The 27,762-nt window shown below is 39.7% G+C and overlaps 1 protein-coding gene across 1 annotated transcript; it reads left to right on the forward strand.

The window, feature by feature from the left end:
• The first annotated feature begins 2,098 nt into the window (after nucleotides 1–2,098).
• Nucleotides 2,099–27,762, forward strand: BMX (BMX non-receptor tyrosine kinase). The gene is made up of 19 exons (XM_054973192.1): nucleotides 2,099–2,197; nucleotides 2,707–2,864; nucleotides 2,996–3,100; nucleotides 5,016–5,097; nucleotides 5,813–5,932; nucleotides 11,526–11,587; nucleotides 14,099–14,268; nucleotides 14,522–14,584; nucleotides 15,585–15,644; nucleotides 16,740–16,794; nucleotides 17,408–17,487; nucleotides 17,884–18,011; nucleotides 19,778–19,852; nucleotides 19,949–20,120; nucleotides 23,055–23,271; nucleotides 24,301–24,365; nucleotides 24,995–25,113; nucleotides 26,462–26,619; nucleotides 27,558–27,762. The coding sequence occupies exons 2-19, from the start codon at nucleotides 2,718–2,720 to the stop codon at nucleotides 27,630–27,632; spliced, it is 1,953 nt and encodes a 650-aa protein (XP_054829167.1). The 5' UTR covers nucleotides 2,099–2,197; nucleotides 2,707–2,717; the 3' UTR covers nucleotides 27,633–27,762.

Genomic DNA, 27,762 nt, shown 5'->3' on the forward strand with positions numbered 1-27,762 from the left:
TGGTGCTACACCTCTGAAGATGCCAGCCACAGCTGCTGGCGAAACGTCAGGAACTACAATGCCAAGACCACGGCAATACAGCCTGGAAAACCCACAACAACCATTGAAGCCTGTGGCTTCCTTTATTGATGGGGTTGCAAACTCCAGGTTGGGAAATTTTGGGGAGGGTGGGTTTTATACAGGGGAAGGACTTCAGCAGGAGATAATGCCATAGACTATCTGTAATCTGGAGATTGGTTGTAATTCTGAGAGATCTTCAGGCTGCACTTGGAGGTTGGCAACCCCAAACCAATCCATCTCATGTTAGGTCTTCCTCAGTTCCTACTCCCCTCAACTTTTCCTAGCATTATGTTCTTTTCTAGTGACCGTCTCATGATGTGACCAAAGTACAGTAGTCTCAGTTTAGTTCCCTAGGGGAGCTAGACTATGTAGAGCAATGGAACAGTGGGACATGGAAATCTGTTAAAAGTAACTTTGAAATGGAAATACAGTCACTCCAGGCGAGCAGGTGGAATTTTTAGTTTGGTGGGAAAATTTAGTATTGAAGTATTTCAATACAATATAGATATATAAAATCCACTGCATCTTGCTTTGATGGTTCATTCAAGGAAAACAAGGGCCTAACTTCACTTATTCAGGTTTTACTGCAAGCAACTGTGGAACAAGTTGGCAGCAACTAGAAGAGCCCTTCGCTCTCTGACCAGAAATTGCATTTCCAGTTCCTAGATACAGCCTTTGTTGTAGCGCCCTCTGTCCGTCAGGCTAGCTTTGGACATGAGAATACAAGTACTATAAAAACAAAACAAAAAATAATGCTTATACACTGAGGATACTTCCACTAAAACTTAAGTTGGCTGTACACAAGGTCAGCATTTTACATGGAAGGGAGCTAGGACTACCAACCCCCAGGTGAGGATGCCAGTTCACAAGTCAGGAATTAAAACTGATCTCCAGACTCCACAGATCACTTACCCTGGAGGAAATGGCAGCTTCTGGGGGCAGACTATGGCATCAAATCCCCGCTGAGCTCCCTCCCCTCCTCAGGCACCACTCCCAAATCTCCAGGAATTTGCTTCAGTATTTAGAAGAAGAAAATGCAGGAAAATATTACAACTGACAGAGAAAAACAATGGCGGCTTTTTCATGTAGTATCTTTGACTCAGCCAGGACAGTGACTCAGACTTCCAGTTTTAGAAACTTTTATTAGCTAGAACTACTGCAGACCCTCTTTTGCAAGACAAAACTTCTCTCACACAGTGTCATCCTAAACAGAAAAAAGTCCAGTAGCACTTTTAAGATTAACCAACTTTACTGTAACATAAGCTTTCGTGAACCACAGCTCTCATCGTCAGATGTTATGGTTCTCGAAAACTTATGCTACAATAAAGTTGGTTAGTCTTACTCTTAAAGGTGCTACTGGACTCTACTATTTTGCAACTACAGACTAACACAGCTAACTCTTCTGGATCCTAAACAGAGGTACACTTTCTAAACCCATTGACTTCAATGGACTAAGAAGAGTGTTTCTGCTGAAGATTGCTTTATCGATCTCCTCACATCTTGTTCCTCCTTCCCACTCTCATAGAATGATAGAGTTGGAAGGGGTCTTACAAACCATCTAGTCCAACCTCCTTCCAAATTCAGGAACAGCCTAAAGCATCCCTGACAAGTATTTGTCCAGCCACTCCTTGAAGACTGCCAGTGAGGGGGAACCCACCACATCCCTAGGCAGCTGAATTAGTCTTAACTTGAAGAAGTTTTTCCTAACATCCAGCCGGTAGTTTAAACTCATCGTTTTGAGTCCTCTCCTCTGTTGCCAACAGGCGCACTCTTTTCCATTGCTGATGCTGCCTCTATCTCTGACCACCATAGTCTCACAAGTAACGCATTTTGCAGAGAACCACCTTCCTGCTTCCAGCACTACTTTCAACCTAAGAACTAAAATAGGAGAGCAGTTTTCTTGGAATAAAATACAGGATTCAAAGGGTGAAAGTTTCTCTGTTTGTTTAAAATAGATTCACTAACACAAAGATGCATTATGACAGGAAAAGTGATGATGAGTATTATAAACAGCATGCAAATAATTTCTGATAGACGTTCCATATTTGCTCAATATGTAAAAGACAGTAACACAAGAAGGATACTTCCTCTTAAACCTACAATGAAGAATGTCTCTGTGGAAAGTAGAATAATTCCAGTAAGTTGCTTTTCTTTGAAAAAATATTATAAATATTGTAATGATTATTTTGTAAGAATTGTAGTATGTTCTATTCAGTTTCATTATTTCTATGTGCAAAATGATTCATCATGATCTTAGAACAAGACAGTAGAAATTTCCAGTTATATATGGATTAAGCCCAGGAGCATTCTTACGGACTACAAACCCTAGGTGACAAACAGTGATTTTGCTTGTTGTATTTGCTTAGAGATATTCTATCTCACCATTATTTTTTCACAGGTTGCACTCTTAAGCATGCTTACTTAAAAATAAACATCAATTGGAATGAGTGATAAAATTTTAAAAGATGTGACTTTCAGGTTAAGATGCTAACATTTTTATTTTTATTTCTTTTTTAAAAATTATAAAATAAGGTTTTACATTTAGGACACAAAACTGAAGATGTGTTATACATGGATTATAAATGGCCTCCTTTTTATCTTCTACCATCAGGGGTTCTAACAAGCAACATCTGCTAATTATTTTAGGGATAGCAAAAATGGAAACCATGGAGAACACATCCATTCTAGAAGAGCTGCTGGTAAAGAAGTCTCAGCAGAAGAAAAAGATATCCCCAAATAATTATAAAGAACGACTGTTTGTTCTGACAAAAACAAGCCTTTCATACTATGAGTATGACAAAGACGTGAGAAAGCAATTTCTACTTTTAGGGGGCTTTCTTGGGTCTCTTTTGAAACTCAAATGGAGTTTCAATTATAAAAAGTGTGTTTTTGTGAGTATTGGCAGCTTACTCTATGCTTCACTTTATATTCTTAGAAAAAAGGAAACAGAAAAGGTTCAATTGACATTAAGAAAATTCGATGTGTTGAGACTGTGAATCCTGAAGAACCAACCCTTCTGGAGAGGCAGTATCCCTTTCAGGTAATACCTAATAAAAGAATGTATAATAAAAGAATTTGGGTTCCTAGATGTTACCTGCTATTTGATTGGCATAGAATGACTTATGGTTCTGCAGAAGAACATGAAAGACTTCATTTGCTAGGGTATAACATTTTGGAAACTGTTCTTACTTTTGTGAATGATCTCTGAAATATTCTTGAATTTTACATAACAATATCATGCATTGTTTTTCCCTGCATTTTGTGGCCCTTTAACCCCGCTATTTATTTTTCCCCAAATAACTTTCTCTATCAAATCTGCCTGTGGAGGACTACAGTATTGCATCTGAACAGGTGGGCTTTAGTCCATGCAAGTTTATGCTGGGATCGAACCATTTTTATCTTTAAGGTGCTTTATTCTTCCTTTGAGTCTAGGGTGGTCTGGAACAGTGTGTGGAGGTCATGACAGAAGGTTATCAGGTTCAGTTCTCAGGAATTAAGATGAAGTTTGGCTGTGGCCATTTGTGGGAGAGAAGCTGACTGGCTGTCCTTGCCTTGCCACGCACTACCCCGCCCTAGTTCCAGAGTCCATCCACTGTACACTGTACAGTCTCTTCTCTCTTACTTTCACCATTGTTCCATTACTTTTTTTTGGTCTTTGAATATACTTTATATTTGGAAATAGTGCTGCACAGAAAAAGATCCTTTGATGGCTCTTAGATCAAATAATTTCATAAGTAACATCACTGCCATTGTTCTCAAATGGTTATTTGACCACGTTGAGCCCATGCCTTCATTGCAATGGACTGCAGCTAAGGACAAGAGAGGATGTGGGAAGAACGAGAATAGTGACTGACAGGAGGCAATTGGCTAAGAAATGGAATCTGGGATTCAGCTGTAATCCCCCAACTCAAGGGATTACGGATTTCTTTTGTGTTTATTTCCATCTAGGATTTTTTTTCTTTTGCAAATGTAACCTCCAGGATTGTTTTATCAAGGAAGAGAATGTGTTTTTTTGGTGGGGGAGGGGGGGACTTTAAACATTTTCTCTTCAGCCATTATCTCACTGGAAAAACCCACCCCTTGGCTGCTTTTGTTCCAGTTGCAGAAAAATATGGATATCTTTAAGTTTCTCTAGCAAGAGTAAAAGTACCTTGATGGTAGCGTTCTCTAGTAAACAAATGGCTGTAGGAAAACAAAGGTTAAAGTTTCCCCCTTTTCCTCACAAGCACATGAAGCTGCCTTATACTAAACCAGCCCATCAATCCGTAAGGTTGGTATTGTTTACCAAGACTGGCATCACCTGCTGCCTGGTCCTTTTTAACCAGAGATGCCAAGGATTGAAATGGGGCCTTCTGCATGTAAATCAGAGAGACTTCCACTGAGCCACAGCCCCTCATGCTACAGTCTCCTTTATAAAACTATTCCAGAGGCTAAACCTGGAAGAGGAAAAAAAACCTGTTCAAGTAAACTCAGACAACACCATACCCTGTAGCTGAGCCCTCAATATGAGTTCAGAGCTCTATACATGCTCAAACATGTCAATGTACATTGAATTATTTATCTTTTTATGTTTTTGTGTCTCTTCTCTATTCCATCTTTATAAATATGACATGATATACTTAATTTATAGCTATTTGTGTGGCAATAGCTTAAGCTACAGTTTGTATCATCTACATCAAGAGTTGCCAACCTCCAGATAGGGCCTGGAGATCTAATGGAATTACAGCTGATCTTCAGACTGCAGAAATCAGTTCCCATAGACTAAACAGCAGCTTTGTAGGGTGGACTTCATGGCATTATACCCCACGGAGGGCCCTCCCTACTTCAGCCTACCTCCCTAGGCTCCACCCCCAAATCTCCAGGAATTTCCATACCTGGAGCCCTGTCCACACCTCAGATGAGACATATATATATTTGCAACTGATGACTGCAGGCTAGTTTTCTTCTATGCTTAGGTTGTATACAAAGGTGGCCTCTTGTACATCTACACTGCAAATGAAGAGAGACGGAGACATTGGCTAGAAGCATTGCATAAAGGTATCACATGTTATATTTTGTTTGGCAAAAAAAAATCTCAACATAGATTATTGCCATTACAAATACTATAATAAAACTTGGTTGAACTAGCAAAATGATGATAATGCATTCTAGTACTAAACAATTTAATAAAATAATATATTGTTGTGAGGAAAGACTTTCTGATTTCAGCCTACCCATACTTCCTAGTAGTCTTCCTAGGAGCTCAGCCATTTTGAAGACAGAAATTAACTTTGTGTTATATATGGAATAATGATCTGAACTGTAAAATCACATGTAGAGGCAAACTGGTATATGTTGCAGTTGAGTTGTGCATCTGTTCTACATGTCCAGCTCCTCTACCTGTATTTCTTGAGAATGGAGGAGGGATATACGGGTAGACAGAGTTTCCCCTGATGCAAGGACTGATCCAGTGATTTCAGTGGTGGGGCCAACTTTCTGTGTGCAAAGGAGTGTGAGCACACAGAGCTGGGCTGTCAATTGAAACGAATTGGAAATCCCATTTGTGTCAGAATCATAGAGTGGCTAAAAAGCTCTCGATTAGTGGCTAAATCTGTTCATATTTTGTGGTGAAGCTTTCACTGCAGTGATCCTCTCAGTCCATATTTGCAGCATGACACACTGGCCATGTGAATTTACCCTAAATCTGGGTTTGTGTTGCTCTGTAGGATTATTGTTTTATTGCAGTATTTTTTCTTTCTGTTCCTTTTTCTAGAGATTAAAGGCAACCCAGATTTGCTAAACAAGTACCACAAAGGATTCTTTTCCAATGGGAAGTTCATGTGCTGCAATCAGACTTGCAAATCAGCACCTGGATGCACAATATGGGAGACATGTAATGTGTTCTTTTCTTTTTTTGAAAGTTCATGTAGTGTAAACTTGACCATTTTTATACCCTTTCCACAATACACAGTTTATTCTGCTTCAGGATCCCAATTTATACTGTGGAAGAAAACTCCCAGTGGTCCAGGTGCCTGCATTCAGACATCATGACAATTTGACTGAGGCCTCCCAGACCAGGAAGCTAAGCTTCCAGTTGCTCTCTGCACATGAAGAGGTAGCGGGATGGAGCACATGAACATGGCAGCAAATCGGGTTTGTTCATGTCACAAAAAGCAAAGGAGGTTTTTTCCAAGAATCCTGAATGCAACCTTGGAAATAAGTCAATAATCAACAACAGTTTAATGTTGTTAATAACACACACAATTTTTGTGGTGTTATGTTTGATTTTATTTAGAAGTTCACATCATATTATTTATATATTGATCTTCTCCCTTCAATGCTTACCATATATACTGGGGAGCCACGACAAAACTGCATGTTACATTGGCACACATGCGTCTGCTAGGAGCAGAGAGGTCCTTTTGTTATTTTTTTTTTTTCTCCCTGGTTTGAAAAGCAGGTAAACCAATGTGGGGAGGCATTTTCATTGGAGAATTGCAGGTATAGAGGAAGAATTACCCACCCATCCTCCCTGTCTCCTTGTGATTGCTTTGTAATGTGCAGTTTCACCTTGAATCATTAGTTACTGATCTCAATGGGGGTTAGTTCCAAGTAGAGTGCAATCCTAAACATGATTTTGAAGCAAGTAATGTACAGATATTAAATCAGAAAGATGGGGGGCCACAAAAAATTACAAGAGGGGAGACATTTGGAAATCCTACTCAGCCAGCATTCTCCGTCCATAAATGTATAAGCTGTCAGGGGCTGGAGATGACTGATTTCTCCTCCTCTTCCCCCATTTTATCTGACAGGAAACTTCTTTCAGTATTCTGTCTCTCCTGGAGAATATTTAGTTCTTATCAGGTCAGTTTTTTCCCTTTTGATAAATTTTAAAGGAATTTTGAGGAATCCCAGTGAGCAGAGACCACTGCCTTGTCTCTGGGTTGCTTGGTTTTGCTGCATTCATTATCCAGCCAGTTTATTATTAGCTATAGTGATTTTTGCCATCTATAATACACTGGGTTCAGTATGACACAGAAAAAATACAACAATATGAAAAAATATTAGTATTGGCATAAAGGCACAATACATTGGGAACAAAAGGTCCAAGCACGCATCTCATAGCTCTCCTTTTTACTCAGTAAAAGTTACATAAGCTCAGTTAGCTCGTAAGGTCTGGTTCTCACTGTGGTGGGAAACTTGGGTCAGGAATCATTTCAGACTTGCAAAAAATTCCCTCCACATTGGAAACAGTCTGAGGAACATTTTCTGACTTGACTCAGCTTTTCTCTGACATGCAAATTTTCTTTTTTCTTTTTTTAAAAAGAATTTTTATTGGATGGGTTTACAAACATACACATAGAGATCATTATCATTTTTCACCCCATTACATTTTCCCCATCCTTCCCCCCCTCCTTTTCTGGTGATTCCCAGCAGTTTTCCATACCCAACTTAATCTAAAAAGTATATCCTATAAATTCTTAAAGTCTAAAATAATAATGTAATAATGTAATATATATATCTATATTATACCTATCAAATCTCTTTAATTATCTTAACAATCTACACTAACTATATTGCTTATCTTAGTTAAAAATATAAAAATTATATAGGTAATAATAGGTACATATACTAACTAAAAAAGAAACTACATATATATGTAACATACTATTCCTCACATACCAATTAACTATATTATCTATATTTCACATATACTCCCTATAACCTTATTACTCATAATTATACTCCCCTGTAAATATACTATACTAATCCAATAAAATACAGTAAAATATACCCCTTTTAACCTTAAGTAAGTTTCTATCTCCCCTACTTCTCCAAAGACCACAATTTCCCCTTCATGTCCCACTTTTTCTCCACATATTTCTTAAATTTTTCCCAGCTTAATATATAGTCCAATTCTTCTTGTTCTTTCAATTTCCTTGTTAATTTGTCCATTTCTGTGATATTCAAGACTTTCAAAATCCAGTCTTCCATAGATGGTATCTCCTGAGTCTTCCACATCTGTGCATAACACATTCTGGCCGCCGTAATCATATAAAACACCATAACTCTGTCCATTTTATCAAAATCTTCTAGGTTCATACATAATAACAGCAATTCTGGGGTTTTATTTATATTCCTTTGTAAAATATCTGACATAACTTTAACTATATCCCCCCAGAACTGCTTAGCCTTATCATAAGTCCATCACATATGATAGAATGAACCTTCATGCTGTTTACATTTCCAACATTTATCAGACATCTGGCTATTACCATTGGCCAACTTCTTCGGTGTTAAATACCATCTATACAACATTTTGTATACATTTTCACGCACAGTGGTGCATGCTGAAATCTTAACTACATTTTTCCATACCTTTTCCCAAGCTTCCATTGAAATTTCCTTATTACAGTTTATTGCCCATTTGACTATCTGAACTTTAACCACTTCCTCTTCTGTAAACCATTTCAGTAATATCTTATATATTTTAGAAATTATTTTCTTCCCCCGCTGAAGCAAACAATTCTCAATCTCAGAGTTTTGTAGTCTAAAACCATTTTTCCTTTTGTCTTTCTCATATAGGTCTTTTATCTGCATATATTGAAACCATCCATATTGGAATGGCAATTCTTCATTACCTTTAAGCATATAGTTATTCTGTTGTATCTCAAGAATTTCTTTATATGTCAACCAGTCTTCCCCTGCATATTCTGTTCTTGGATTTACTACTTCCTCAGGGATAATCCACATTGGTATAGTCTCATCTATATATTTCTTATATTTAGTCCATACAGCAAACAAGCTTCTTCTTACATAGTGATGTAAAAACATAGAATCTGATTTTACTTTGTCATACCATAGATATGCATGCCATCCAAAGAGTTTATTATATCCTTCCAGTGCTAACAACTTCAAATTCTTCAATGTCATCCATTCCTTTATCCAGTCCAGACATATCGCTTCATGGTATAATTTAAAATTTGGTAATTGTAGTCCTCCTCTATCTTTCGCATCGTAGAGTACTTTCATTTTAACTCTGGGTTTCTTTCCAGCCCAAACAAAGTTTAACATCGTTCTCTGCCACTTCTCAAATTGTTTACTGTCTTTAACAATAGGTATTGTCTGTAGTAGAAACATTATTCTTGGAAGAACATTCATCTTAATTACTGCAATACGACCTAACCATGACAAGTTCATTTTATTCCATCTAATCATATCTTTATCTATTTGTTGCCATAACTTGTCATAGTTATTCTCATATAAGTCAATATTCTTCACTGTCACTTCCACTCCCAGATACTTAACCTTGTTCACTACTTCACATTCCACCTTATCCATCAACTCCTTTTGTTGTTGTTTAGTCATATTTTTGCACAATATTTTGGACTTCACCTTATTAATTACAAAACCCACTACGTCTCCAAAATCCTTCATTTTCTTCATCAATTTTGGCATGCACTCTATTGGATCTTCCACTATCACCATTATGTCATCAGCAAAAGCTCTTACTTTGTATTCAAATCCTTTAGTCCTCAATCCTCTTATTGAAGTGACATGCGAATTTTCTGTTTATGTGACAGAAGTTCTGCACATGTGTGCGTTTGTGTATGTGTGTGTGTGTGTGTGTGTGTGAGAGAGAGAGAGAGAGCACTGTGACTTAGTCTTTTACAGGGTTGCTATTTTTATATAGACATTGGAGTGACTATATATTTACTAAAGCAAACAATGGAGATACAAATACTGCTTTGGGGCTCTGTTCTTGACACAACAACACATGACTGTTTGGCTGTTAGTTAATTTATGCAACAAGTATGAGAGGAAGGAACTCTTTTTTTACTCTTTAAAGCAGTGATGGTGGCTTGGAAGCCAGATGTGTCTTTTTATAACATGCCACTTGTGGTTTCATCTGAACACCCAATGTGCTGCCTGCCCCATATTTCAGGAATGAGGGCAAGGGGTTCGCCGAGTGGGGCTTGTGGTGGCAGTTGATTCCCACCTTGAACCAGCTGCCATCAAAGGAATGGATAAGCTGCAATCCTTCCTGAGGAGTAGGCCACATGCCAGGCAGGTTAATAAATGTGACTCTTTTGATTGTTGTAATTGCAACTATGGCTGTCCACAAGCTGCAAAGTGAGTACCACTACTTTAAATCACAATATATTAGATAGAAATGCTGTTTAAACTATTTAAGACTAGCTTGATACCCATGCTTCACTATTTAACTACTTTAAATCCAGTTATAATACTTATGGTTATATAACTTTTTTCTTTAGTTGGTTTTGTAGTATAATAGCATGGTACCCAAGCTTCACAAAGGTGTTTGAATAAAGCAAAGCATGTTATCCTTATTCAGGAGTCTTGTGCCGTCTTTCTTCAACTGTCTGCATTTTCCTTTACCTGATTTTTACCTCAGAACACAAGAGTTCCACAACTGACCAATCAGAGGGGGGGGTGCAAGCAGGCAGGAGCCTGCCAGCCACACAGGAAAGTCAGGCCCCCACAGGGAGACTGGCAACCCTAGTGAACTTTTAGGGGAAGACTGGGAGTTGCATTTTACCTCAGGACACATTCAATCACTCCCAGTAGCAACTGCATACTGTTTAAAATGTGGGGGATGAGGAGCAATCAGACTGCATATGCAAATGACCTCTGTGTTCCAACTGTCTCTGGGGGTGGAGGAATGAGGTGTGGAATGTTATGAGCCTGAATCAGCCTGCATATGCAAATGACCTTGAAAGGCTGGCCCAATCAGGAAGAGTGGCCAAGCTGGCAGTAGATGGCGGCACAAGCAGGCAGCAGCCTGCCAGCCACACAGGGAAGCTGTATCCCTTTGGAAAAACACATTTTACCCCTTTTACCCCCTAAGGGGGCATATTTCTTAAAATCCCTTCTTAGTGAGTGTTTACATCATGAAAGGAATGTTCTTCCCAAATTTCATCTTTCTAGGCCCAGGGATTTGGGCTGAGCGTTGATGAGTCAGCCAGGACACTTGTCTTTATATATATAGATTTTTAAAATATATTTAAAATCCCTTGAATTTAAAAACAGACCAAGGAAGACATGGAGGTGTCCTGTGCTCAGGACTAGCTACATCACGTGGTTGGACCATGGACTGCAAATGAGTGAACTTGTGGGTCATGAATCCACAAATGGTGAGCCAGAACACTTTCCTCACACTGTAGTCAATTCTTTTTTCCATCATGATCAGTGCATGGTGAAGAAAAATATTAAAGACAAATGGTAACTATACACCCATAGTTAGCAAGTAAAGTAGTGCAGTTGGGGGGTGAGTTGCTAAAGAGCACTGGATCCCTCAAAGTGGGTTGTCCATAGTGGTGTTCACTATAGTCTGATGAGTTCACCTTTCACACTCATGTGCTCCTACCATAACCACCAGAGCTATCTCATCTGGTTGCCTAACAGCCACTTGCAGGTTAAAATCCATTTAATGCAGTATCCTTTTTCTGTTACTCTTGATTTAGATTCCAGCCTACTTGCTGCAAACACTGCAGTCAAACCACTCCCTCCTGTGCCAGGAAAACAGGTGAGTTACACCTTTCAGCAAATGAATTTAGATTGTTCTCAGGGCCAGATATTCTATTAAAAATGAAAATTACTGCCTGGCAAAAAGAGAGGCCATTGACTCAATATTCTTTCATGCGTGATAAACAGCATTATGAAAACCGTATGCTTTCATTATGTAAACAGTCACACTGTTGTCTCTGATGGATGGAGTTCATTTCCATAGAGACATGCAGTGAACTGTGAATGGCCCAAGCAGAGGGTGTGACTTTAATACTCTAGAATTCCTGCCTTGAATTGACAAGGGTAGCTTTGTCTTTGGCTCCCAATATATTGGGCACATCCAGACAGCTGAAGCTTTGCTTAAGGTTGATTCATCAAAGAAAGCCCAGCACAAGATAAAGGGCTGTGCACATCTGGATCCTGGAGATCAGGGACAAGGGCTCAGAACTGCCTAGAAGAAACAATGCTCTGTCTCTTTAACAAAGTTGTAATAGCACGTTAGCCAGTTTGGTTAAGAGCAGTGGGACTCTAATCTGGAGAACCGGGTTTGATTCCCCACTCCTTCACTTGAAGCCACTGGGTGACCTTGGGTCAGTCACAGCTTCTAAGAGCTCTCTCAGCCCCACGCACCTCACAGGGTGTTTTGTTGTGGAGATAATAATAACATACTTTGTAAACCGCTCTGAGTGGGTGTTAAGTCATCCTGAAGGGTGGTATATAAATCGAATATTATTATTATTACTTCACATTTTTCTCTAGACCTTTCAGCAGCCCTGCCACATAAACACATAAAATAGACTTATGGCTTTGTGAACAAGTGAACAAGGACACTATTTTAATTTGGGATGGTAGTGCTGTGATAACACATAGTCTGTATTCAAAATAGGTTTGTGCATAACTGCAGATGAGGTTGCAAGTAGCTGCGTGTGTCTTCTGAATATACAATCATTTGGGTTAAAGAGTTTAAGGATGAACTGTTGCTATTATTTCAAAAACTGTTCTTAAAAACTAGAGTGTGTGATCACACCACTCTAATTTAAGAAACTGGATCTTTGAATGAGGACTCCATTTAGATGTGAACAGGGCTCATTTCGAGGGGGAATGCACAGGAATGCAGTTCCCCAAAGAGGTCACATGTCAGGTAGCCCCGCCTACCTGACTCTTGGCCATTTTGGGCCCGTTTCATCCTGGATTGGGCCTCTGACAGGTGGTGAATCACTCTCCTGTTCAGCAGCAGCCCAATCCTGACCATTTGGGGCCCCTTTTCGGCCATTTTCAGCCCCTTTTTGCCATTTTGGGCCCAATTTCGGCCCTGAATGGCCAGGATTGGGTCCAAAGCAGCCAGGATAGGTGATGTCAGGGGTGTGTGGCATATGCAAATCAGTTATGCTAATGACACATTTCCGGTGATTGCAAGGGGCGTGGCATATGCTAATAAGTTCTGCTAATGAGTTCCTCCAGCTCTTTTTCTACGAAATGGCCCCTGGATGTGAATATTTTATCTTTGCTGACTTGAGTTGTCAGCATTGCTATAGCTGTTTTCAGTCATTATAGTTTTGGTGCTCAAGCTGCACATAAAGGGAGACTGTCCTCCTAATACATGCAGTTGGCGTTTTTTGGCTTTCCACCCTGTGAATACTGTCACCATATATTACCTGTGTGTTCTGTCTTCAAATGCATTTTATTCCTGCTCTGGATCAGGGCCATAGAGTGATGCCAAAGGAGATCTAGGCTGCCCTCTCCTGCTCTCTTATCCCATACAACGGTCTGGAGAACGAAGTATGTGATCTATTTTGATCTAATTGGTCACATGGTCTTCTGTAACAGGCCAATGAATTCCTCCTGGACCATTCCTATACTAGGTGCAGTGCCTGGTTTTAGGATGTGAAAATGGGAGGATAAAATCCCTACTTACTGAAAGCAAAAGTGTTTGGGCAGGAAGGACTGCAAGAGTTATATGGAACCAGAATGTTTCTCAGAGACACCATGACCATGATAATTCTCTTCATCCCTACTTTTAGCTGTCAATAAGTAGAGATTTTATCCTTCCCATTTTTAGATCCTAAAACTAGATTTACTCACTATGAACTGCCTGTGGCCACAAATTCCAGCCTTCGTTTATGCATCCTGGCCTAATTGGGGAATCCTTTTCATATTGATTCAGCTGCTGAAGAACAACTGCATTCCACACAGGATTCAAGGAATGGGGGAATTTCTACAGCTCACAATGCACAGGAAGTAAACTTCCACAATGCTGCCTTTGCAATTCAGCAACCCCCCAGGAATAATGCTGGGTACAGCATGGGGCGGGGGGCAGGATCTGTAGTGGGATGGGACAATCAGCAGAAGTCACTTCCCCTCCTCTGCCTGAACATTTTTCCAATGGCAGAAAACAGTCATTGGATGCAAGCCAAGGGTCTGAACATTTGCTGTGTGCTATAAACATATTTGCCACTGATTGTAATGATGCCGGCAATTGCAAGAATGTTTTTCTCTAATGTTTGCTGCACTTCCGTGTATCCCTGATCAGTATCAAGAGGCTGTGGTTCTAGCAGCTGACAAATCATTTCTGAAAGAAGCCCTGGCTGTTTATAATTATGAACCACAAGGAAACTCTGACATTCCTCTTGTCAGAGATAACAAATATTACGTTCTGAAGGATGATGATCCTGACTGGTGGCAAGTGCGGGATTTGGAAGGGTAAGTTTTGAACCATTCGTTTATTTCTGAGAGATAATTTTCAAGCCATATTAACTAACTTTTCTTGATGAATTGACAGCCTAATGAAGAATTTTGGATTGTTTTGATGGGGCTAAAGTCTAAAGAAAATTTTTAAAAAATTGTTAAAGAATATTCCTTGTTTTATTTTATCTTTCATCTTCTCTTTTCCTAGTGTTCTGAGTTTTTTTTTTAATTAGGGTGTACAAATTAATTTATTACTTTTCATTTGCAGAAATGAAGGCTTTGCTCCTCGTGCCTGTTTGAAGGAGATAGCTCAGACAAGTGATGAACTAGGGTAAATTAATACCTATCTGTTTTGGTCTATTAGAATTCAGCAAAGGTAAAATTGAAGAGAAAGCCATTATATTGCTTCCATGAGATGGGGCTAAAAGACAGACTAAACCATGAAACTGTTCTTCAAACTTTTAATAGCAGCCTAATGACATATTTCTGGAAGCAAATCTTTAATAGTTATCAAAGTTTGTCTTTGTAACATATTGGAGGGCTTGATCCAATCCACCAGAAATACAATACCTGTATTTAGAGGGACCTCATATAGCACAGCTTTATTCCCACACAGGCACAATCAGCTCACTATTTTGTATGGGAAGTCTGCATATCTCCCATATCAAGATATTCAAGCTCCGGGTGGAGAGAAGTTTGCTGTATTGTACTTTATGGTGATTTTTCCAAATATGACCCATAGAAGACTACATCAGTCTCAAACTGCCTTCTGAAAATCTGAAATCTAGGGGCCAGCAGGAGAAAGAATTGTTTTTTAAAAAGTGGTGTTGGAGATGGCGTGATGTCACTTACAGGAAAACTGTTGCTAACAGTTGCCCCCCCCCCCCCGCTGATGTCCCCACCCCACCCAGTCTCCCACTGGTTTCCAGGTTGGGCCTGGCAACCCTTATACAGACATGGTATAATCTGAAAACTGAATGGGTTAAAATGTTCATTATCTTAGTAGAAAATACATGGGACCAAAGAGGGATACTGCAGCTCAAGCTGCAGATTTTTCATCAGTGTTGTAAGGATAACGACTAAGGCCTGGATCCTATGAATGTGTTCTGAGCATGCTATATATCCTTTGCTGCAGAGTAAATTTCTTCTTGTGTGAGCATTTCCATTTGTGCCAGATCATTGATTCTGAATGAGCCCTTGCCAAACAGAAATGCTTTGCTGTGGAGACTATCTAGTGGACAATGGAACTTGTTCATAGGATCCAAGCCTAAGAAATTAAACCAATTGGTTGAGGATACTCATTAGAACTCATAATAGCTTTTTTCTTTCAGAGGTATCACAGAAATTGATGATGTGTCATCTGAAGAAGAGGAAAGCATTGATAGATACGAGTGAGAACATTTGGTGTAACTGATTCTTGGGACTTAATCACCAACCATTATTGCTGTATTTGAATTCTCAGAGTATCACTAAGAGAAAAGGATAGAGCAGACATAGCAGAGAATTGAATTTTGATTGGCCCATAGATTCCCAAAGAGGCATGTATTAGATTTCAGACTTGGACACTGCAATGTCATCTTTCCTAAACAGCAGGAGGAATTTCCACTGTTCATGTTTCAATCTTTTTTTTTTAAATCTTCCATTGTATAACATCCTCCTATTTAGCACTTGCAATGAAAAAACAGACACGTTTGGAGAAATAAACCATCCACCATGTGCGGAAATAATGTCGCTTCATATATTTCTTCCCAGGCAAATGATTGTACAATTTCTATAGACTGAAATGTTTCTTGTTGTTTTGGAAAGAAAATGAATTATTTATTTGAGAGTACTGCTTGGGATTTTTGATAGCTCTAAAAAATGAATGACATAACTGAAAATTACCCAGTGTATGGATTCCTAACCCATTGTAGGGGTCCAGGATACTGTGGTACTCATCTTGGTAAGGTTCACATCATATTTGATGCAGCGTAGCTGTGACTTGTGAGCTGAAAGTCCCAGTTTCAGATCTCAGGATGTGATCGTTGTGGTTAGCCTTCAGCAAACCATCATTTCTCAGGTTACCTGCAATGTATGGGGTCATAATGCCATTCAGGATTTTTAGGATAATGTATGAGAAGTGCTACACAAATAATAAGTACTATTATGATTGCATTTTGTATATGCAATGTTTTCATTAAATAAATCCTCTATTGCTGTTGTGTTGATTGAGAATTATGCTTCAGATGATTTTATTAACTGTATTTTAAGTTTCATGCTTTCATTTAAATATGCTGTCATTGAAAACACATGCCATTTTCAAACATAAGCAGTTACTTATCAGATACATAGTATTATATTTTAAAGCAAGTTTCAAAATTTTAAACTGTCTCATGGGATATTAATCCCATGAATAGATTCCTTAACATAATGTAATTCGGATAATGTTCTTCCTAAATAGCTGTGTAATGAATGTAATATGTAATATAATAATACTTTCATTACAGTTGGTATGCTGGTAATATCTCAAGGGGCCAGGCAGAACAACTGCTGCAGCGGAAGGTAGTGTTTAAACATTCCCATACTTATGACAGGTTTCTGCACTTGCAATTTATTTCCAAACCAAACCAGCTTGCTTTAGATAGTGAGACATCTTGCTTCTTGGAATTATAAATCGCTATAGTAGAAAAGATAACAATTTAAAAATACTTATCAGTCAGCATTCATTTTAAAATTAGCAAAGGCTTCGCTGCTTTGTAGATTGAGTTATCCAATGATACAATAAATTTCTGTGTAGTCCCTGCAAGTAGACAGCTTCAAGATGGGTTCCTCAGTGTAGATGGAACCTGTCACCAGAACAGCAAATGGGATTCCTCCAGTCTGGGGATGTAGTTGGAGAGAGGCAAGAAGCTGTGTGCTTTTCAGTGAGTTCAGTTCTCAGACTGGGTTGGCTGCCAGTAATGATGTGCAGAGAAATCCAGCACTGAGAATATGCTCTCTGTCCTCTTGGGTACGATTTGCTCCATTTAGTGTTGAATGCCAAGAAGCTGTGCTTAGAATGCGTGTAGCTTGGTGGAATAAAAGAGGCCCTGCATTTTACGAATGTGATGTAGTGTCAATACTTAGACTTACTGGAAAGGCTTTCCTTCGGTATCTGTCTACTTTTTATTAAAAGGGGAAAGAAGGTGCTTTCATGGTTCGGAATTCCAGTCATGTGGGGAAGTACACGGTATCAGTGCTCTGCATGGCCAGTAGGTGAGTGAGTACATATAATACTTCCGGCATTTGCTTTATTGTGACATTATCTACTGTATGATTGTCCTCTCATCAGACATGAACTGAACTATAGAATTTTTTAGTCCCTAATTATACCTGTTTGCAAATGGGGCAGACAAAAGCTCCCTATATTGAAGACCAATTTCAGTGTTATTTTCCCACACGTGTCTTCAAGAAAGTTGCGAAGGTTGTTTGTCTTTGTAGACTGGGAATAAGGGAACAGACAGATGAAATTGTCTTAAGGTGATTGGCACTGAATATTGCTGCTTTAGGATGTCCTCCCAATATTAAAGCATAGTGCTGGCAGTTTCTCCTCTATTTTCTTAAATTCATGAGGATCCTCTGAAATGTAACATTGCTTGCAATATTTTTCAGAGAAAGAAAAGGAACCGTGAAACATTATCATGTCCATTTAAACAACACAAACCAGTTTTACCTGGCTGAGAATCACTGTTTCAGTTCCATTTCCAAACTTATTCACTATCATCAACACAACTCAGCAGGTAATTTGATGGAGTAGCTAGTGATTCACCTGGTGTTTGCAGACCTTCTCTTAACTGTGGTAGTCGCAGTTCTGTGTGTGAGCAATCAGGGCTGTGAGCAGGAAATCATTTCAAGCCTTACCTCACCACAAACTCATAGGCGGCTGTTGGCTGCTAAGGCTCTCATTTCAGCACTGGCAGTATTGTTTCCTGTTATAATGCATATGGAACGCTACAAAATATTACACAGTTTCTGTTTTATTATTCCAAGCTGGGTTAGAGGGGAAATGTTGATCAAGATTTATTTACTCTGATTTTTTTTGGTTCTCTACTGTAATGCTAGAATGAACAAATACTTGCAAAGACCATAGTTTCTCAGCTGTTTCAAATGCTTACAAAGACCAGCTGGTACAATGAGGATTCTTGTTCAACAAACTTTAATAATTCAAGTCTGCTGTTTTCCCAATGAAATCCATTGTCTTTTTGCTCCTAAACAAATACCGTCTGATTTGTTACAACTTCCAGTTATTGAATATATTGGATTCAGTAGATAAGTCTTTCCCCTGTATGCTTATTTATATAAATAATAATACATCGTTCCAGTTTTATACCATTACAATGTAAGCCATTATGTCCTGTGCATGCAGAGCCTTTCTGTGGACTGCACAGAAAGGGACGGTGCCCCCAGACAGTCCAATTTTTTTTATTGGACTGTCTGAGGGAAATGCTGTTAAAATACCAGGGATATAAATGTCTGATACTTTTGTGCAAGGTGGAGGAGCAGCTGGCTGCTGGCATGCAAGAGCTGGCAGCAGTGCCAGCAGGCCTTCCTGCACTACCTCTGCCTCCTCCCCCTGTCCCCTGCTTGAAGCAGTCCTGGGAGAGTGGCCAGGAGGCCCACCCAGGCTCCTGCACAGCCTCCACTTTCTTCTCCCTGCTTTGAGCCTGCCTGGCCTTATGCACACTGGGGAAGCGGCTAGCCAGCCGGCCAGCTCACCCAGCTCCTTGTGTGCCAGCTATGACATCACTAGTGGAAGTGATGTCATCACACTGGAGTAGGGAAGAAGACCAGTTTGGTGAGTGTTGGAGCCCCTGTCTGTTTTGTGGGGGGGAAGCCATCTGGCAATCCTAACTGCAACCTTATGGGCATTTCCTGATAACGTGCTCTGGATTTTCAAAAACATCAAGTTCTCTTACTGGTAGGCGAGGCAGTGGTAGCATGATTATGAGGGCCACTGAATCATACTCATTTAAACTTAGAGAAATCCATGTTACATTTCTTTGTTTAAAAATTATCTTAATAATTCTTTAACCAAGAATTAGTTTTTGATAATTTTTCTGGGGCAAATGAGAAACCCATTATATCTGTAATGGTGAACCCTGAAAAGTCATGTTCAGTGCTGGATTAAGACACACTGAGGACATTAGTTATGGCAACTTTGAGAAGCCCCATAGCATTACCCCCCCATGGTAATTTAGGATTTTTTTTTAGTTAGGGTTTTGTTCTATTTGACATCACTCTAGGTATCATCAGAAACTCTATGATCAAACCATAATGCACAATGCTGGCATGTTTTTTAAAAGTTCTCCTGACACCCCTTGGAAAGGTGATGGGCAATGAAGGTTGCTGGCAAGAGATCTCTCACCAGAGCGAAAGACCTGGCAACCCTAATTTAGAGACATCTCATAATCTCAGGGCCAAACTATAGTGCACAAATCCAGATGTGGGTCTATGAAGCCCTGCTGAACTAAGTGCCTGTAACAAAGTATTGGAACTTGCCTTCTAGGTGTGGTGACAAGGCTTCGCCATGCAGTGTCGACAAAAACAAACAAAGTTCCATCCACAGCAATGTTGGGAAATGGTATGAAAGTTTTGGGTTTTTTGCTTTTCAAACGTTTTGTGTTTGACAAGGAATTATTTCTAGTAACCTTCCTCTCAATTTTGTCTATCTCATTAGGACCCTGGGAGCTAAAACGTGAGGATATTGTCTTACTGAAAGAAATTGGGAGTGGTCAATTTGGAGTGGTACAGAAGGGGAAATGGAAAGAAAAATATGACATTGCTGTTAAAATGATCAAGGAAGGATCAATGTCTGAAGATGAATTTATAGAAGAAGCTGAAACTATGATGTAAGCCAGGGCCGGCGCGTCCATGGAGGCGGGTCCAGCAGCCTCCTCGAGTGCTGAGGCGCCCGAGTGGGCACTGGGGGCGGGGGGGGGTGCATCACAGAGCTGGCAGTGGCAGCGCTGGCAGCTGAACAGGAGGGCTGGGAAGCCGCCCGCATGCTGCCCCAGCTGCCTGCTGCACCTGGCCCGCAGCTGCTGCACCTGGCCGGGAGCGCGTTCTGGTGGCGGCAGCATTGGGCAGTCTTAGCGGGCAGCCTCCCAGCCCTCCCTCTCAGTTGCCCCATGCTGCCGCCGCTGCCTGCACACAGCTGCAGGACAGGCGTGGCAGGCGGCCAGGGTGGCACAGGGCAACTGAGCGGGAGGGCTGGGAGGGCACCCACGCACCGTCCCAGCTGCCTGCCATGCCTGTCCTGCAGCTGTGTGCAGTGATGTCATCACGCAGTCCGGGTGCGCGCGTGGGGGCGGCAACAGCCCTGAAGCTGCCCCTGGCCTCCAGCGCCAGAAACTCTGGCACTGGCCCTGATGTAAGCAACAATTTTGACCAAGTGACACTACAAAGGCAGGGAGAAGCAATGTATGGCTCTCAGGTTCTTTCCCCAAACACTTAATTTTAAGTTGATTTGGAGGTCAAGGACATTATTTGAACTTTTGAACAAATCTAGACAGACTAGGGGCGTGGCTTCAGCTCCAAGGGAGAAAGAAGCTTGGAAAGTTAGCTCCATCCTCCCCACCCTAAAGCCTCAAAATAAAACGTCATAACAGAACTTAAAAGTGAATAAAGAAAGAAGTGTGAGCAAACAAAACCTTGAGAAGGAAAAAATGAAGGCAAACACTTCAAAAAAGCTTCAGGAATTCTTCCCAGCCTTGCAGCAAGCAACAGAGAAGTGCAACATCCAGAATGGTTGCTGAAAACTGCAAGGGTAAGAATAAACTACCCAATTTATCTGCTCAGCAGACCCAATACTAGCCAGAATGCTTGCTGAATTGGAGCAAAAAATTGTGAATAAAGTCTCAACTATTCTTCAACCCTTTGAGGAACAGCTTGCTGAAATAAAATCGGCTATAGACAAAGTAGCACAAAAGGCTAATCGTGCTCTTATATTAAGCAATTCACTGTGATCTGAAATAGCCATTTTACAACAAGAAAATAAACAGCTACAAGAAAGACTATTACAATTGGAAATCCAGACACAACAATCTAACCTTAAATTCAGAAATTTTGATGAGAAGATATCTGATAATGCAGATCTACCCTCCTTTTTAGAAACATGGCTGTCACAGCATTTACAACTTGAAAAGGGAGCAACTCCTATAATCACCAAGGCTTTTCGCCTGGGGTCACAAAATAATCCAAAGTATAATAAACCAAGAGATATATTAGCCACAATCCCAGACTGGAAGACAAGGAGCAAAATACTAGAAATAGCAAGAAATAAAGGATCAATCCCCTACAAAGGGACAAATATTCAAATACTTACAGACTTGCCATCCACAATATTAAAGAACTCAGATCTACAACAGAAGCATTGAGAAAAGCCCAAATAAAATATAAATGGACTAATTATACAAATCTTCATGTCAAAATATAAGATACAATCTACCAAGTTTTAGATCAGGAAGCTGGAAAGACATTAATGCAAGATCTTGGCATTGAGACTTTTTCAATCAGAGATAGCACATCACAGAAAAGAAAAATGCTCAGTGCGTTATCACCCTTTAAGGAAAACAAGACCCAAGCAAGACACATTTAACAAGAAAGAAAAAACAGACTGAAATGTTAAAATCCAAGTTGATAGCAAACTAAAATATTCTGTAAAATGTTATGACTGTAAAATGCATATATGTAATATCAGATTAGAGGCATGGTGGGGAGGGAATGGAGCTCACAGACAGGGGCCTCCAGTTATTTACAGTTCTCCAAGTTGGTAGTAGTTGGCCAAATAGTCTATAGGGGGTTACTCTTGGGTTATAGAGAACTGTTATTAAGCAACTTAATTAATCCAGTTTAAATAGCACTATTTAGTAAAGAGGGGACAGAGGGAGAGGGGAGGGGAAAGGGGGTTAATTTAGCAAGGTTTATAAGGGTTACAATAATGAGTATATATTATCGTTGTTAGTTCCTCTATTAATATCTGTAATGGGTAAAAGGTTTGACTTCATAATAATACTTATTTAATCATTATTATATATATTGAAAATATCTTCCTTAAACAGTATTTTTATTAATAATCTAATCATTATCAAAGTAGTTCAATCATCTCTGTTTATGATATAAATCCTCTATAATAAGGTTAAGATTTGTTATCATTTAGTATATCAACCTTTAATGGAAATCCAAGTTGAAATACTCATTTGTAAGAAAATTCATGGTTACAAGGGCATGTAAATTATTATTAATATGTAACAGAAGATTTCTTAGTTATCAGTGTTCAATGACTTTCTCTCAGTATTGCAACTATTAATGTGCATAATTAAATAAAAACTTTTTAAAAAATCTAGACAGACTATTAGAGAGTCAGTGTTAAGATGGCTGCTAATATCCATAGTGATGCAATAATTGCTGTTACATGTAACATAGACAGGTTTGGTTTGCATTATCAGCATAGGCAGCATTTTATTAGCACAACAAAAACAGGCTCTGTCATGAAGTTTGTAATATCTGATTGATTTCCTGTGGAAGAGAAAGTGGAGGAGAAGCATTAGTAAATGTGACTGAACATTGGACCCAATGTGAGTTTTAAGTGCATTGAAGCAGAAGCTACTTTAAGCATTGTCTAAAAAGTCTATCTGACTTTTCTTTTGATCTATGTAATTAATTAGTATTGTTTGTTGAAAACAACTGTGTTATTATGTAGTTCCACAAGCTTCTGAAAATGCAATAATTACATGTATGAGTATTTTTTTAAAAAAACCAAACCAGCTGCTATTTTATTTTAGGAAGCTAAATCATCCCAAACTTGTTAAACTGTATGGTGTATGCACAAAGACATATCCTATCTACCTAGTGGCTGAATACATGGCTAATGGCTGCTTACTTAGCTATCTGAAAAGCCATGGAAAAGAACTACATCCTTTTCAGCTTGTGGAGATGTGTTGCCATGTTTGTGAAGCCATGGCTTTCCTTGAGAAGCATCAGTTCATTCACCGAGATTTGGTAAGTAGGACTGGAGACAGATTCTTTATTGTGAAAAGTGGTCATTGCAGCTCACAGCTGGCCTATCTGCCGGTGGGCAAAGTGTCTTTGTGAGAGCACTCAAGACAGGTGTTCTAATATCTGAGGTGGTGATCCTTTTCTTAAAATATAAAACACAGATTAAGACCATGATTAGGACTGATTCAGATTAGGACCATGATATGAAGGGGGCAGAGGGTTAAGGCTTGCACACACAATTTCCCAACCTGAAGTGAGCCAAAAGAGTGATATTTGTAAGCATATAATTGCCCGTTTCTGTATCTGTTTTCCCAACGGAACAAATTGCTCCCTGGAGCCATTTCAGATTGGAGAAAATGGAACATAAGGCTTAACTACACCTCCAGCACCATGGTCCCTATCTTTATTGGTTATTGTGTATCTGATATTTAGAGTGGGGTGGGAGGGAAACCAGGAACTCCATTCAGAGAACTTGCAGCAGCATGTCTGTCTCATCTCTGAGATCTTCAACATAATATGATCGACTGTCTCAGTTTCTGAACAGTTTTGTCGTCTGAGTTTTGGTCAGGCTATGCCCAATCAAGAAGTAGCTAATGGAAGGATCTATGTTTGTTAGCCTTTCAGGAGAGAAGGTAGTATAAAATAAATCCATTTCTACAAAGAACAACAAAAGGCATTGGTGGTGGAAGAAAGTGCCATCAAGTCATAGCTGACTTATGGTGACCTCTGCTGGGATTTTCAAGGCAAGAGATTAACATACTTGCTACACAGTTAGATGCGCTTATGCATCCCACGCACAGGTAGATATACTTGAGAATCAGTGGTTTTAAGCGTGCTTAAGTGTGGCCTGGATTTCTTCCCATCAATGAAATCTGTGTGCTTAAAACCTAGACGCATCATTCTGCTTTTTAAGCACACAGATTTCACTACTGATTTGTCATGAATACAAATAGTGGAAAATAACCTATCTCTGATGCATGTCTTTTGAAATTAATTCTGTTTCTTGTGTCTCTCCTTCCACCCACCTACAAGGCTGCTAGAAATTGCTTGGTTGATAGTGATCTAACAGTGAAGGTATCTGACTTTGGAATGGCACGGTAAGCCTCAGTGGAAATCTTTTAAAAACATGTAGCCAGTCTTTAAATACTGAAAAAGCTCTGAATACTACCTTCAGTTTCACCCTGATCCTGGCCATTGGGGCATATAGACAATAACTCATGTTGGGCTACTGATGGAATTGGTACTGAGAAAACTGATTTTTTTTAAAAAAAGGTTACAATAGGCAGAAAGCAATTATAATGGAGACAAGAGCCAGTGCTGGCTTGGTTGCACTTGAACTGGCTTCCTTTGGACTGAGACCCAAGATCAGCCGTGTATTCTCTGTGTCCTGTAGAGTAACTTACTTTCTCTCGAGCTCTGGGTTGGTCTATGCACTACAGTCATCATTAACTGGGTGCATGGCATTTAACAAAGGAACAACTGCTCCCTATTAAGACTATAATATTATGTAAAGCAGCTTAGCACATCTTGTGAAGAGTCTCCACCCCACCTTTAGACTTCCTACCAAGTCCTAGGAAGCAAGTAAATTCTATGTGAAACCCAGCTTCCTCTAGACATACTTCAAAATTCCCATTTAATGTACAGTAGTTAGATATTAAAGTTACCTGTCTAGGCAAACCTGAGAATAGTTAGTGGAATAGTTTCAAAACTGATTCTTGCCTCGTAGATACGTGCTGGATGACCAGTATGTCAGCTCCTTAGGAACTAAGTTTCCAGTAAAGTGGTCTGCACCGGAGGTTTTTCATTATACCAAGTTCAGCAGCAAGTCTGATGTGTGGGCCTTTGGTGAGTATGTAAGTGAATATGCATGTAAGATAGTGATTAGAAAAATGCAGGGTAAAGCAATAAAAATAACACTAATGACGTACGTCTGAGAAGGTACAGCAAATGGTCAGACATAAAGGCTCGTTGGGTACAGACAGAGCAGACAATTTACTGGGAAATGCACTGAAACCATCTTCATTTTAAAAGATCAATCTTATGCAGGAGACATTCTTGATGAATTGTGTCTTGATGAATTGTGTTGAAATTTCTCCTATAGCAGAATTGTTGTTCATGGCCACCCATGTTTCAAGAGGTGCAGAAGAAATGCCACCTCTGGGCTGTGTCCTGGAGGTACTCCACAGTTAGCATAAGGCTCTTGTTACACCAAAGGGCTGTTAGTTGCTGGGATTTTTATGCAGAATATATTTGCTGCAGAACATGCATCTCTGCTCCCCACAGAGGAAGTGATACAAAAGGGCATGAATTGATGCGGACCGAGGATCAGAATTTAGAGAGGAGGACAGGTCTATATAGCATGGACTAATACATTTCTGAATTTTATTTTTAACAACAGACTGGCATTTCCTTTGTCCCTATTACTCTTATTTGCAATTGTTTCCTAAATAAATAGCTCTTTCGCACTGGTAAAGCTTATGTTGACCCCCTTACTTAAATAACAGTGTGAATTAAAAACTATCCATTCATTGCTCTGTACTGTGATGAACACTTTAAAAATACAGGAATTCTAAAGGATGTAGCCATTTTATTTCTTTAAGATGCTTGTAGAAAGCAACTGTTCCTCCCAGCAGAGAGAAAAGCAGCCTGCATGATTTTGTTTCAGCTGCTGGTTTGTATTCTGCCAGCCATGCAGAGCCTGTCACAGGTCCTTTGTGGGTATCAGTGTGCCTGATGGCAGAACTGCACATTATTACCTGTGGGAGACGGTTTATTTAACGGTTTCCTTTCACCCTGTTTTTTTAATGAAAATAGCTACACCCACTGCTGTGAAGCTACCCTCACTGGGGAAAATTTTCATAGACAGCCAGGGGAGCGACTCGATGTTGCCAAAATGCATCAATAACCTGAGCAGAATTAATACATTTTTCTTAAGCAGGTTTTTTGTGGGGAAAGAAACAATTGTGAGAAACAGGCAAATCAACACAGTAAACTTGTCAGATATGCTTTAAAGCAGTGAGCTCTTGTAATATGTTCCCTTGCCCAGAGAAAAATCTAATATAGATCATTCTAAAATATCTTTCATTCTTGGTGTGTGTGTGTTTTAAAGGATTGGCACAACTTCATTGCACTGGAATGCTTACACAGTTATTTAACGTCTTGTCTTTCACCACTTGTGTGGGTGTATCTACAGGAATTTTAATGTGGGAGGTGTTCTCTTTGGGGAAGCAACCCTATGAGCGGTGTGATAATATGCAAGTGATCGAGAAGATTACCCATGGTTATCGACTTTATCGTCCACAGTTGGCTTCTGAGGCCATTTACCAGATAATGTACAGCTGCTGGCATGAGGTGTGTGTTCTAGTTAATGTAAGCCTAAAAATGACCCATTGCTCTGACACAGCAAATTCTTTCAGGTGAACATACAAAGAGCGCATGAAGCTACGTTATACTGAGTCAGACATGGTCCATGTAGCTCAGTATTGTCTACCATGATAGGCAGTGGCTCTTTATGGTCTCTGGGAGAGAAAAGCCTTTCCTACCATCTGCTGTCTGAGACCTTTTAACTGGCAGTACCAGCTTTTGAACCTGGGACCTCTCTGCATGCAAAGCCTCTGCTCTGTCAGGCTGAGGTTCAGCCTCTCTTGTTAGGGATGTAGGGATTTTAACATACATACAGAACTAACTCCCTTGTTCATTCATTTCAATGGAAGGAGAAACTCCACATGCAAGCTACGAAATATCTGTACAGGGCAGCCCCCTTCTGTTCTGGAAGAGAAGCCTCAAGTGGAGGTATTTCATAAATACATTGCAACACAATAATGGCTCTGAACTGAGGTATTCCAGCTTTACTGAAATCTCTGATATTTAAACCTGAATCTTTGCTGGTTAAAGATCTTCACACCACACTCATACTCATAAACTATAAAATACAATGCCTATATTAGTCACTGTGTACAGTAATTGTACTTCTGAGGGCTGTAACTAGAGCACACACGTGTTGCAGGCAAAATGTCTAGATTTGTTCCTTAGCACCTACAATTAAGGGATTTGATGGTGCTAGGATTGGGAAAGACTTTTCTCTGTGAAGAACCAGTGCCTGTCAGAGCAGATCATGTTGGACTAGATGGACCAGTGGTCTGAAGCAACCCTGTGAGCAGCTTCATATTTTCATATGGAACTCTTTCACAGCAAAATTGTCAGAATATAAAACAGCTCCTTCTATGGCACATAATATCCCTCACGTATAAGCAGCAAACTGATCTTTTTGGTTTCTCTGTTTCATGCAGTTGCCTGAAAAACGTCCCACATTTCATCATCTGCTCTCACTATTTGAACCACACAAAGAAGATGACCACCCTTGAAGAATAAGCAGTAGTGAGAATAAACTGATGAGCCTTCCTCTTTCTTGTAAGAGCCTTAATTCTAATGTTGCCTCTAAAACTTTTTGATAAATAGCTCTAAAACCTTTGATCAATTTAGATCATAACCTAA

This window comes from Eublepharis macularius, chromosome 3, assembly GCF_028583425.1.
Source record: "Eublepharis macularius isolate TG4126 chromosome 3, MPM_Emac_v1.0, whole genome shotgun sequence".
In the NCBI taxonomy this organism is placed as follows: Eukaryota; Metazoa; Chordata; class Lepidosauria; order Squamata; family Eublepharidae; genus Eublepharis; species Eublepharis macularius.

What these genes read in the sequence shown, in the direction of transcription:
- BMX (XM_054973192.1), top strand. Translation starts at nt 2,718, where the DNA reads ATGGAAACCATGGAGAACACATCCATTCTAGAAGAGCTGCTGGTAAAG. An exon ending in CAAGTGCGGGATTTGGAAGG is followed by an intron (nt 14,269 to 14,521) that starts GTAAGTTTTGAA and finishes TTTCATTTGCAG; the next exon opens with AAATGAAGGCTTTGCTCCTC. An exon ending in AACAACTGCTGCAGCGGAAG is followed by an intron (nt 16,795 to 17,407) that starts GTAGTGTTTAAA and finishes TTTTATTAAAAG; the next exon opens with GGGAAAGAAGGTGCTTTCAT.